This window comes from Mastigoproctus giganteus, chromosome 10, assembly GCF_048544385.1.
Source record: "Mastigoproctus giganteus isolate SK-2022 chromosome 10, ASM4854438v1, whole genome shotgun sequence".
Lineage (NCBI taxonomy): Eukaryota > Metazoa > Arthropoda > Arachnida > Uropygi > Thelyphonidae > Mastigoproctus > Mastigoproctus giganteus.
In genome coordinates this window covers 141,780,864-141,795,128 of record NC_143584.1, presented here as the reverse complement: position 1 = coordinate 141,795,128, position 14,265 = coordinate 141,780,864, and the positions used below count along the sequence as shown (strand labels likewise).

Below are 14,265 nucleotides of genomic sequence, written 5' to 3'. Positions count from 1 at the left end.
GGGGAGACATAAGCACTCTTGAGAATAACAAAGGAGCGAAAATCATGTGGTCAAATGATGTAACAACGTTCAAAACTCAGTGTAAAATTATTGAGACAGGAAAGAACAATAGAAAGGGAGAAAAAAAAATCATGAAACCCGATGTTATTATCAGCTACAATCAAGCAAAGAAGGGAATGGATATATCTGACCAAATAGCATCATATTATATTTGCCTGCGTAAACCGTAAAATGGTATAAAAAAGCTGCAATGGAGATCATCTTTGGTACCATGCTAGTCAGTGCATGGGTGGTACAGAGTAAATTTGGGACTAATAATCGTCTATCCATTCTTCAATTCCGAGAAAGTATAATATACAGTTTATTGAATAGCAAGACTACTACAAAAGTAACAAAGGCACCTGGCAGAATTCATACTTTTTGTAAAATGGAAGGTTAAGCAAGGAAAGTTAGGAAATGTTGCAGACAGTGTTACAAGAAAATTTCTGAAAAAGAAGGAAAGAAAGAAGTAGACTGGAAGGCAAAAAAAGTTAAAACATTTTGTCAAGATTGTGAAAAATCGACCCGCTTTGTGTCTAGAATGCTTCAACATAATTCACTGTAAACAAAAATAATTATATTTGAAATAAAAACTGTCAACTACTGGTTCCTTTTCTATTCCAACTACTATGATTTTATATACCCCACAAAAACCTCAATAAATAAAAAATATTGATCCTGGGCTATGAAGGACTGGTGAATCTGATAAATTGCTTAAACACCGGGTGTTTAATGCTGGGGGCTCACATCTAGTGAGTATGGGCTTGGCACACCCAGGGTCCTGAGCTGGATATCATCATCATTCTCTTTCTTGGTGATTCCCTTCTACTTTTAACTCTCTCTCTCTCTCTCTCTCTCTCTCTCTCTCTCTCTCTCTCTCTCTCTCTCTCTCTCTCTCTCTCTCTCTCTCTCTCTCAAGGTAACTTGGGAACTTTTTTTTTCTGGTGCAGCATAAGCCTCAGGCTTCCTTGCACCATATGGCTATTAATAATAATAATAAAAACTGAATATAAGACTCGTAGCACAACGTGGGTTGCAACGTCAATGATAATTAGCTGCAGCAACCCACCAGTGAATCACTTTGCCCAGTGGACATTAGAGCAGCAATCCACCGGTGGGTTGCCCCAGGGTGAACGGGCTGAATAAATTCAAGGAAGAACTGGACAAACTTTTGGAGCAAATGGATGGGTAAAATGGGAAGTTTTTTTTTTTTTTTTTTTTGGCTGATGCCGTGTAAGCTTTCTTTCTTGCATCATATGCCTCTACTAATGCAAATGCTAAAGTAAACTAGCCAATAAAAATATACCATATATCAACCCTAGGTAAGCCACCATTTTAGCTGCTCTCATTGAAAAAAGTGGCATGCTGGGACAGCACCTCTGCAACCATCAGAATTTTACAGAATTCTGTAAAATCATGGGTCACATTTTGGTTAGTTCATTTGTGATTGGGTTTTTTTTTTTTTTTTTGGCTCACTGACTACTCGGGTTACAGTGTGCCAGTTCTTGGTATTAGCATTAGTAGATGCATACGATGTAAGAAAGCAAGCTTATGCAACATCAGCCAAAAAAAACAAAAAAACTCTCCCATTTCAACCCTCCATTCGTTCCAAATTCCTGTCCAGCTCAGCCTTAAATTTATTTAGGCCATCAACTTCCACAACAAAAGATGGAAGTCTGTTCCACCAATCAACGAACAGCTGGCTAAAGGCAAATTTCTGCACATCTATGCTACAACTGTCTTTCTTCAATATGAATCTATGCCCCCTCTGGTTCTTAATCTGAGCAACAGGAAGAATCTCATCAGCATTCAGCTTGCTCAACCCATTCAAGGCCTTATACACCACAATCAGATCACCACGCAGGTGCCTACTCACCAGGCACTGCAATTTGCAGTGTGTGTGTGGTATGGTTGTTTATTGGTGCAGTAGCTGCTATGGCTAAAGTGCGCCTATTCGTAGGAGTATTAAAAAATAATTAATAATGAAGCCAGTTTAAATTATTTTCAGTTCTGAAACCTATTCATAAAAGATGATACACTCCAATTTGTTTTAAAAAGCAGAAAAGTTTGTTAACATTTGCGTCCTCTCCAATGATATGATATGATGTAATGTCAATGGTTCTCGACGATTAGCCAGATTTTAAAGTATTACAGCTTGATGTTGTTGATACTGTGGACAGTCAACCAGAATGTGTTTGACTGTTAGATGTTCTAAGCAGTGTGGACACTGAGGAGGAGCTTTGCCCATTAGTAGAGGGAGGTGAGTCAGATGGGTGTGTCCTATTCTCATTCGTGTGAGTACCACTTCTTCCCGCCGCACTGTCTGATTGCTCGAGTGCCAGAACTTTGGGTCTTGTTTCAGATGGAAAAGTTTGTTATTCATTTGGTTATGCCATAATTCTGTCCACTGTGTATGGCATGCTGCTTGAATTAAGATATTATAATCGGGCACTGGAATAGGGACAGAGGTGAGGTCTAAACTTGGACTTTTGGCAGATATATCAGCCACTTCATTCCCTTTTAGGCCTGAATGTGCTAGAATCCAGCAAAACTTCACTAGTTGTTGACGATGATAAATCTGCAATAACAAACTCCTGATTTTCATTAAATTATGGTGATTCTTTTGAGATGTATTCTGCATTGCTCTAACTGAGCTGAGAGAGTCAGTGTAAACTACATATTTTGCAGATGGATGTATAGTCAAATTTTCTAAAGCTAACTGTATTACATACAGTTCTGCTGAAAAGTTGCTATACTCAGGTGGAAGAGAAGCTGATATGATAGCAGAGGGAAACACTGCTGCTGCTCCAGCAGTTGAAAGAGATTTGGAACCAAATCTCTTTCAACTGCTGGTATATATCGGCAAGAAGTCAGCACAGGTTTGAATATGGTTAGCATGGAGTTGTTGCACAGTCACTGCCAGTAGACGATTCTTTCCCCATTGAAGAAAATAGGTATCACAGGTCAGTTGAGGAAAGGTGGTCCATAGTGGATGAGAGTAATTCTTTATCTGTTACCTATTGTGGAGAGGAACATTCCAATTCTGTGATATTTCAAGGAGCCATAGGCCAGCTGGTCTTATTTTACTTGGTTTATTTCTGTAGAGATTGAATAGTGGTTGAATAAAAAGGTATGGCTGAATAGAATGCGAAGAGCAAGTCTGTATTTTGGCTGCATATTTAAGTAATAACATTTTTCTATGGAGATACAAAGGGGGCTCATGAGCTTCAATGTATAGACTCTGAGTTGGAGATGTCCTGTATGCACCAATTGCAATCCGCAGTGCATTATGTTGAATAGGATCCAGCCAGCGCAGCACACTCCTTCGGGCAAAATCATAAACTGGAGCACCATAATCTAAATGGGATCTAATCAGTGCTCTATATAAGAGCAGAAAAGTTGTGAAATCTGCTCCCCAAGAGAGGGCAGATAAAACTCTTAGCATGTTGATCTTTTTAAGACAGGCACTACGTATTAATTTAACATGCTCAAAGAAGTTGAGCTTACTGTCCAGGATTAGTCCCAAGAATTTCATATTGCTGACAATCGGAATGGTGGAATTTGAAATCCGAAGTTCAGGATCTGTATGCAATTTGCGTTGACAGCAAAAAGTGGATCGCAACTATTTTCTGTTGGGAAAGACGATATCCATTGAGCTCAGCCCACTTTTGAACTTTATTGAGGGACATCTGCAATTGCCTTTCGATAGATCTCGTGTTCTGAGAATGGCAAGAAACAGCGAGATCATCAGCGTAAAGGTAAGCCTCTACAGTATTTGGGAGTATTTTTGTAATGGAATCAATTCTAAGGGCAAACAGGGTTGCACTCAAAACTGATCCTTGTGGTACTCTTCTTCCTGCGAGAATGTAGCAGAAAGGGAATTTTGATATCTCACCTGGAAAGATCGGCTCTTGAGGAAGTTCCTAATAAATATGGGCAGATTGCCTCGTAGACCAAAATTATATAGGTCACTGAGAATGCCATACTGCCAGGTAGTATTAAATGCCTTCTCTATATCAATGGAGACCATGACAAGGTGTTCGTTTTTCACAAAGGCATTGCGAATTTCAGATTCTGCCTTGATCATCAGATCTAGGGATGACCTGTTTTTGCGAAAGCCATGTTGACAATTACTCAGTAGATGTTGAGTTTCAATGATCCAAGTGAATCGACTGTGGATTATTTTTTCAAGAATTTTACCAAGGCAACTTAACAGAGATATTGGTCTGTAACTATTAAGACTGGAGGGATCTTTTCCAGGTTTCAAAAATGCCAAAACTGTAGCATGGTGCCAAGAGGTTGGATAAATATTTTCCAGGAAGATCCGGTTAAAAAAGATTAGAAGCAGTTGTAAGTTTTGGTCATTGAAATGCTGCAGCATGACATAATATATGCCATCTGGCCCAGAGGCACTGTTTCGTGTTGTTCTGATGGCCTGTAAAAGTTCACAATATTGCAGAGGCTGATTATATGGAAGTGATAGTGAGGTTTGAAAGTTGATAGGTCTCTGTTCGGTGGCGGCCTTAATTTTCTGGAATTTTGGAGTGTAGTTTGATGCAGCTGATATTTGAGCAAAGGTTTTGCCCAAGGCATTGGCTATATCTAGAGGAGCAGAGAGTTCTTGCCCATTGCAGGAGAGAATTGGGGAAGGAACAGTTGGAAACTTCTCAGAAAGCTGCCTAATTTTTTTCCATATTAGTCTGGAGTCAGTGTTTCTATTGATAGTTGATGCAAACCTAGTCCAAGAATCTTTCTTGGTCTGCTTTTGAATGTAATGTGCCTTTGCCCTTAGTTTCTTGTAGCTAATTAGATTAGCTGTGGTTGGAAATCGATGGAATAAATTAAATGCTTTATTTTTTTCCTTCTTTGCTTTTGTGCACTCTTCATTCCACCAGTAGTTGAAATGCCGTCAGGACGGGGGATTTGATAATGGAGTTGAGTACTTAGTTGCAACTAAAAGATGGGATGTAATATAATCAGTAACTTCATCTATGGGCTGTAGTTGAATAGTTTTTTTGTCAAGAGTGATTGCTGACTGAAATTTGGCCCAATTGGCTTTAGAGAATTTCCATTTCCTGCAGGGCTGTTGTAATGGTGGTTGTGTAGTCAACAGATTACAAACAATTGGAAAATGATCACTGCCCATGGGATCATCCAGAGCAGACCATTGCATACCTGAAAACAGTATCGGGGAGCAAATCGATATGTCAATGGCAGAAGTCTGTCCATTAGGTAACTGTATATGAGTGTGCGAGCCACTGTTAAGGAGAGTGAGGTTTTGTTTTTCCAGTAAAGTTTCAATCAGTCGGCCGCGTCTGTCTAATTTAGATGATCCCCATAAAGGATGGCGGCCATTAAAATCCCCTAGCAGGCAGATAGGGGAGGGTAGCTGTAATAAAAGTTAAGAGTAAGTATGATTTGGTGGGAGATAAACCAAGACTAGAGTTAGAGCAGTCTAGTAATCAGACGCACAGCGACAGCTTCGATTTGGGTTTGGAGAGTAATTTGCCTAGCTGGAATCCTTGTGCTAATTAAAATAGCTACACCACCACGAGCAGAATCGGATCTATTCCGATCTCGTCTATAGACCGAGTAGTTTTTTATAGAAATGGAAATTTGAGCAGTTAAATAGGTTTGTTACAGGCAGAAACCAACTGAAGAGTAGCGGTTAATTAAGTAACAGATGTCGTCAATGTTGCCAAGTAATGCCTAACATCTTGCAATTCCATTGCAAGATGTTAGGCATTACTTGCATTTAGAAGAAGAAGCTGTACCTGACGTGGCTGTCTTATGGCATTCTGGCTTTGGTTTGTTTCTTTTTGGAAAGGAAGGGCGACTGGTGTCCATCTCTTCTGCAAATATTTCCAGAATCGGATCTTCCTGTTTGGATGGGTACTCTGCCTCCATCGATGTGTCCCGAATAATCTTTTTTGAAGTCAAACTATCATTATTTGTAGTTGTGGCATTCACTGGTGGAGACTGAGATTTTGCTGGTATTGTGAGAGGCGTATTATTTGCTTGGTCTGAGTGCTTAACGGCACTGGACTGTTGCTGAGAGAGGACAGCCCGAGCCCAGTCAGAGACAGAAGTGTTTGAAGGAACGGTAACGTCGGTTGTGTGGCAATGGTCTGATATTTTTTTGCAATATTGACATAGGTACGGTTAGGTATACTGGGTGAAATTAATTTTCTTGCCTCTTGATAACTAACTCTGTTTTCAACTTTATATTTCGCAATATTTTTCTCTGTTTTCCACCTCTCACATGTCTTAGAGTAGGCAGGATGGTTGTCTTTGCAGTTGGGACATATCATTTCTTTCACCAAACAATCACTTTGAATGTGATCGGAGGATCCACAGTTGGGACAAACTGGGTTCCCTCTGCATGTCGTTTGAGAGTGGCCATACTTTTAGTATTTATAACATCTCAACAGATTTGGTATGAAAGGACGAGTGCGGCAAAGTAGATATCCGGCTTTTACTGATGAGGGTAGGCTTGGACTGTTAAAGTTAAGAATGATATTTCTGGTAAGTGTGAGAATATTGTCTCTTTTTATCATAATTCTTTTTACAGCAATTACATTTTGTTCCTGAAGCTCTTCTTTAATTTCTTCCTCTGTCACATTCATCGGGTCCCAACTAGATATTACACCCTTTGATGTATTTAGGGTGGCATGTGGAGTTACTTTCACTGGAATACCAGCGAAAGTTGTCTTTTTTAGTTATTTCTCAGCGTGCCTGCTATTTAGAGTTTTAATAAGTAAGTCCCCTGATTGCAGTCTCTTAACCGTCTTGGGAAACACTGCAATACTTTCCAGGTGTTTTTGAATTAAAAAGGGGATAGCTTACTGAGAGGCTGTTCAGATAGTGAGTGCATTATCAAAAATGCAGGTAAGTCTGTTGCCGAAGGATTGGTTTTCAACCTCTTTGCTTGCGACGAATCATGGTCATTTTCTGTGTTTGGCCGACAGCTTGACGGCTCTAAAGTTGGAAACATATTTTGTTCCATGTTGGCTCCTCTTAGCCCCTGGCAGATGAACTTTTCTGCCAAGGTTACCAGCCCCGCCATGGGGAGGCAGGAGCAGTGCCTGGTGTGACCAAGCGAAATTAGTAGGAGTTAGTCTATTAAATATGAAAAAAGAAACGTTACTTTCCTTTCTTGCTCTCGATCAGTACTTTTGAAAAAAGAGCTGCTATTAAATAAAAGGATTTATTAGGGAGAAGAACATAAAAGAGAACTAGAATTCACCTTTTGAGAATCGCAGTGAAAGCACAGAGAAATCGCTCAGTCACAATCGCAAGGCACTCGGGGCCGCAATTTGCAGAACTTAAGCCTTTCTTGGTAAGAGTATCCCTTTGTTCACCTTCTTTCTAATCGTTCTAGCAACTCTACATCCTTTCTAAAATTGCCTTATACAAAGGATAATCACCTCTTTGTCTGCTAGCAAAATTCCTATATATCATTGACAAAACTCCATGACCTGCTCTGGCAGCCCATCTGCACCGCTCAGAGAACTTCATATCTGACTACACAATTACCCGCAGGTCTTTTTCATTTTCCACCTCCCTGAGTGTAGTACCACACAATTGGTATGATTCTCTTGGGTTATTGCTACCTATATGCAGTACTTTGCATTTGTCAATGTTAAACTTCAGTTGCCACTTCCCAGCCCATTTGCCCAACTTGTCTAGATCCATTCTGCAAACTTGGACATTAATCCAGATATGCCTTCATTGATGAATACACAAAATGACGATGGGCCCAGCACCGAACCCTGCGGAACTCCACTAATAACATTTTTCCACGAAGAGCAGTGTCCATTGATTACCACCCTCTGTCGCCTCCCACTCAACCATCCCTTTATCCATTGTAGCAACTTACCCTTAATGCCATACCTCTCCAATTTGTACAGCAGTATCAAACAGTATCAAAGGCCTTCCTGAAATCCAAGAATATAATATCAAAATTATTATTGACATTCAATTCCTTTGTCACCACATTATAGTATCCAATCAAATTGGTCAGAGAAGACCCCCCTTTAACAAACCCATGCTGTGTCTTAACTATTACTGCAGTCTTGTCTAGATGATCCTGTAATGCTTCTTTAACTAGTGACTCCATTATTTTCCCCAGAAAACAAGTTAAACTAGCAGTTACTTGTGTCACCTTTTTATTATTATTATTAGCAATATGGTGCAAGGAAGCCTGAGGCTTATGCTACACCAGCCAAAAAAAAAAGAAGTTAACCTTGAGAGAGAGAGAGAAGTAGAAAGGAATCACCAAAGAAAGAAAAAAGAATATTGATATCCAGCTCAGGACTCTGGATGTGCCAAACCCATACTCACCAGATGTGAGCCCCTGGGGTTGAATCCCCTTTGTGAATTGGTGATACATTTGCACACCTCCAATCCATGGGGACCTCCCCTGAGTCCAAGGAAGCCCTCATAATTATGGCTAAGGGTTTGCTTACTTTCTTTGCTGCTTCCTTTAATATAACTGGATAGATCCCATCCATCCCAGGTGCCTTCCTTATGTTTAACTTCAACAATTTCTCCTCCACTTTGCTCTAAGTTATTACAAAATCACTTAACTGTCTGTTACAGTTTGATAAACTTCTGGCATTCTCCTCATTGAATAACTCCTTATGTGTGAATGTAGATGCAAAATACTCATTCAGTTTATCAGCTACCTAAGCATGATCATCAATAGTCAACCCATCTATGTTAAGTGGTCCAATCTGATTCATCCCTTTCCTTCTAGAGTTTACATAAGTAAAGAACTCTTTGCTGTTTTTCTTTGCATCCTTTGCCAAAGATTTCTCGTAATCTGCCTAACCTCATTTGTGACTTGATTACAAATACGTTTATATCTGCCATAGGCTTCTGTGTCACCTGATAATTTATATGAATCCCATACATTTTTCTTCTCTGCCTTGAGCCTCATTAATTCATCTGACATCCATTTAGGCGTGAACCTTGAACAGTATTTCTTATTTGGAATGAAAAGCCTAATAGCCTCCAAAATTAAGTCCCTGAAGGCTTCCCATTTAGAATTCAACGTTGGTAACATCATCAGTTAATCCCATGTACAGAATTTAAAAACTGTCTGAGATCCCTGTAGTCACCTTTACAAAAGCAAAAGCCCTTCCCTTTAGCCTTGATGGTAGCTACATCCCTAAGTAATTCCCATATCAGTACACTGTGATCACTGTCACCCAGTGGTGCCTTTATCTGCAAATTCTTAATGCATGAATAATCACTACTGATAATCAGATCAAGAGTATTACTCCCTCTGGTTGCCTCTCGAACATGCTGCTGTAGAAAACAGTCACCCAATAAATCCAAAAAAAGTCTTGCTAGTGTGTGAGTGACCAACTCACAAGTTCTTGGAAAGTTAAAATCCCCCATTATAAGACATTCTGATTTACTGGCCACTATTTCTCTGCAAAATTGCTCGTTATACTCATCAGATTCATTAGGCTTATAACAAACACCTAGTCTCATTTTTTTCTTTCCCAGTGCTTATGTCACACCAAACAGACTCAACATTGCATTGTCCACTAAAATCAACTGGATGCACTTCCTTAGATTTTGTGTGTTTCTTAACTAACAGCATAACCCCTCCTCCCTTCCTGTCCTGCCTATCCTTTCTGTACACATTGAACTCCCCAAATTCCAATTCTGCACTGCTTATATCTGTGTGACACCATATCTCTGATATCCCAACAATATCTGCCTTTGATGTCTTGACTAGAATTTCAAGCTCATCAAATTTATTAACTGTACTCCTAGCACTTGTGTACATGCAAAAAAGATAGAAAATAAACCAAATACATGCACCTGTTTCTTCTCTTAGTTACCCTAACACAACCTATGTATTTATTTGTTCCACTATGACTTGCAACAGTCCTGGAAATCTTCATTGCCTTGCTTTCCATGCTGCTGCTGCTCATTCCAATAGAAGCAGTGCAAGAATTACTTTTGCCTCTGTCTGCGGCCTCTGTTAACCTTTTAGTCTGTGCATCCCCCCCCCAAGCTAGCAGTTTTCTGACACTTAACACTGCCTCGATAGCATCAGCAAATATTCTTGCACCCTTTCTATTTAAGTGTATCCCACCCATCCCTGTAGAAGCAGTTTCTCCTGTCAACAAGCACAAACCAGGCTGAAAAAAATTCTACTCCTTGAGCCTTGCACAATCTCTCCAGGACTGAATTGATCGACAAGGCTCTCATCATATACTCCCTCCTATCGTGTCTTGTCAGAATTGCAAACACTTTCCACATTCAACCCTAACTAATGACTTTTTTTTCAACATTGAACTGTACTTGTTGAGTAAATCTGCAGATCTCTTACTTTTAATGTCAATATGCTACTTCACATGGTCTTTACTGCATATCATGCCTGTGCAGTGTTGTATTCAGGCTAGGTGAAAATATCTCTCTCTCATCATCCACAGGTCATGGCACTTCTAGGGCCCCAATGTCAACATGGGAAAGTCCCTTCACAATGTACATGCAACAGTATGAACAGTTAAGGTAAACCACATTCTGAATGGATAAGCAGAGCAACAGATGAAGATTACATGAAATGCATGACAGTCCTTGTCAAGAGCAAGAGATGTGTAAAAGTACAGGATACTTGTGTCTCATATGAATATTTGTTAACTCTCTGCATATTATTTTTAATTATCTTAAAAACTGCAAAAATTTCAATCAGCAAGGTAACTGTACCTAAAGGAAATAATGAATTTGCTGTCTAGCTTATTCAAAAGTAGTATGAACAGTAAGTAAATCACTGCACTTAATAATACAGAATAATGAAATAACAAAGTTTCAAGTCAAACAGAAAACTTACTCAGTTTACTTGTAATAAAAATATCTTCTCTTTTTAGTCCATAGTTGTGCAATTTTTTAATGACTTTTCCAATGCTACCTTCATTATGGTATACAGCAGCAGTATCTATATCAGAAAACACACTTTTTAATAATTAACAGATTTCATTATAAGTATAGTATTGATATCAAACAGTACTAGAATGAATTTATTGAAAGAGCTAATTAATGTTTAATAAGAACCTATTTTGTTTTCAACACTCACCTTCAAGTTGAAGATGAGTATCACAAGAGAGTTAATTTAATTTGTTCCTAAAATCAATTTAATTTGTTCCTAGAATGCCAATGATAAAAATCAAAATTTTTAATTTTTGCTTAACACTTTTATATCACTCCTCAAAATCAGCACCCTACAAAATTTTTAAAGATGTAATCCCTTTTAGCTATGTTTATTGAAACTTTATAAATTTTATTAACTATAAAATTTATCATTATCAATAAAAAAAAAAAAGGCAAATTCTTGATCCTTGTTAGATTTTAGGTGGTCATATTAGTCATACATTAACACAAGAACCACCGCAATGGTCAATTTGACTATTTGACCACTTTAAATTGTTGCATTTTTGCAACCCTTTTAACTACAAAAGTGCAAGTTTATGACATTTCCTAATTTTCTATTAACTTACAGTGTGTACAATTGCAAATAATTTTGCACACATTTTGATTTTAAATTTTAGCTCCATACCTAAACCTGCCAAAGCAGTCAATATGACTGTTTGTAAAATTTCAATAAAATTAGCTAATTCAAAAAAAGAGCAAATTCAAATATGTCTAGAACAATTAGAAAAGCTATCTGTAAACAAGTCTGGAGAAGAAAATAGAGAAGAAAGTGATGAATGGATTAATAGACGATGAATCTAATATTATTAGTGAAAATTCCTATATATCATTTGTCAGTGATATATAGGAATTTTGCTAGCAGGGATAAGGTGATTATCCTCTTGTATAAGGCAATAGTCAGGCCACACCTTGAGTACTGCATAGAGGTCTGGAGGCTTCATTTTAGGAAAGATGTTGAGCTACTAGAATGAGTACAGAGAAGGACAAAGAGATTAGTGAGTGGAACAAAGGGTTAACAAGGTAGGCTTAAGTTCTGCAAATTGCAGTGTCTGGAGACTAGGCACCTGCAAAGTGATCTGACTGAGGTGTATAAGGCCTTGAATGGTTTGAGCAAGCTCAATGCTGATGGGATTCTTCCTCTTGCTCAGATTCTGCACCTGAGGGAGCAGAAATTCAAATTGAGGAAAGACAGTTGTAGAACAGACATGTGGAAATTTGTTTTTAGCCAGTGGGTGGTTGATTGCTGGAACAAGCTTCTGTCTGTCGTTGTGGAAGTTGACAGCTTAAATGGGTGAAAAGGTTTTTTTTTTTTTTTTTTGGCTGATGCTATATAAGCTTGCTTTCTTTTATTATATGCCTCTACTAATGCTGATGCTAATGCTGAAATAATACTTCTGATCCTCGTACAACAAGTGTTACTGTAGATGATAATATACAGTATTATAATTGTAAAAACTATATGTCTATCAGTACTTCAAACATATTTGAAAATCTGGGCACATATGGGAAATTATAAAATTTAGTGGCCCTTCAGCTGTACACACGCTACAAAGGAACATAATTCATGATAACCTTGGGCTAACTCCTTATGCAAGACAAAATGTGTGTATGGATTCTGTAGTAAGTGTGTTTTGTTTATTTGTAGACACTTCAATGATAAAACACATACAGAACTGCAATGAAATCAAAGCACAAAGACAATTGAAAAATAATAACTGGTCCACATCTATTCAAGAACTTGATCCTTTTATCGCTGTACTTTTCACTCACAGAGCATGTAGTACTAGAAATTTAGAACTGGATAGTTTCTGGTAAATTGTATGCAGCCTCAATTTTTCATGATACAATGTCATGTAACAACTTTCATGAAATTAAGTGGTTCATAACATTCGACATAAGTTCTTCAAAGAAGAAGCATCAAGGAAATGATAAATTTGCTTTAGCTTCAGAAATATGGTGCAAATTTATTTCCAACTGTAAAGCTTGCTATATACCTGGAGCAAACATTACAATAGATGAGCAGCTATTTCCAACTAACACTAAATGGCGATTCACCCAGCATATAGCGCCAAAAAAGCAGACAAATTTGGTATAAAGTTTTGGTTGGCAGCTGACACAACTTCAAAATACCCATTGAATGGCTTTCCTTATTTGTGGAAAAGGAGAATATGTGCCCAACTAGTCAACTACTTTCTGAATATGTTGTCCTAAAACTAATGGAACCATTTTTGAATTGAACTAGAAATGTAACTACTGGTAAATTCTTTACCAGTTTTGAAATGGCAAAGAAATTAGCCCAAAAAATACTACTATAGTGGGAACTGTGAATCGTGCTCATAAAGAAGTTCCAATGATGCCCATAAAAAAGACGAAGGCAAAATTATATTCCACTTCAGTTTTCATACTTGATGATTGTATTCTGACGAATTATCAGACCAAAGCAAATAAAAATGTCATATTCTCGAGTACACTTCATACAAGTATTGTATAAAGTGTATAGTAAAAAAAAAGAAGCCTGACATAGTATTATATTACAATTAAACAAAGTACGAGGGTTCATGTTTTAGACCAAGTGGCTAAAAAATATTCAACAAAAGCAGGTTCACATAGAAGGCCAGTTTATATCTTTTAAATTACATTAGATCTTGCAATAATCAATGTTTGGATTGTTTATAAAGAAGTGATAGAGAAAGTTATGAAGAGAAGAGATTTTATACTGAATCTAGCTGAAGAACTCATAACAGAATATACAGATTCACAGAAAGCAGCAGCTCAAGCCAGTAACAATAACAGCAGAGCCAAACCTCTCAAAAGTCATTGATGCAAAAGTAGGTGGTGCAAAGCAAACAAAACTATAGAAATGTGCAGTGTGTAAAGAGTATGTATGCAGAAAGTGTAAAGAACTGTTGAAAAAACTGTCATTTGTTTAAATTGTGCAAATTAATTTTTAAACTTCAGTTTATTTTCAAGGAAAAAATTTTCTGTTTAATTTTTGCTATCAGAAATATTACTTTTATGTGTATTACCATAAGCACAACAACTGTGTACTGTTGTCAGTTACTTTATGTCAATGCTTATAATAAAATGTTGAAAACAAAACTTAAAAGTTGATTTTATGCACAGTGGTCAAAATGACTAGTAATAGTCATTTTCAGGTATTTTTGCTAGCTGGTGGTTCTAGTGTATGCAGAAAGTGTTAAAAAAAAAAAAAAATCAAACGATACTGCAACTTATTATACAGAACACTGTACATCCTACAGTGAAAGAGAAGTAACA

General features: G+C 37.7%; 1 protein-coding gene across 1 annotated transcript in view; it reads right to left on the bottom strand.

Annotated features, from left to right (window-relative positions):
* Positions 1–14,265, bottom strand: part of LOC150079326 (uncharacterized) — a 124,105-nt gene that overhangs the window by 72,600 nt on the left and 37,240 nt on the right. The window contains exon 3 of the mRNA XM_090382621.1: positions 10,892–10,996. Coding sequence (XP_090238747.1) covers positions 10,892–10,996 — 105 coding nt within the window. The remainder of the gene's footprint in view (positions 1–10,891; positions 10,997–14,265) is intronic.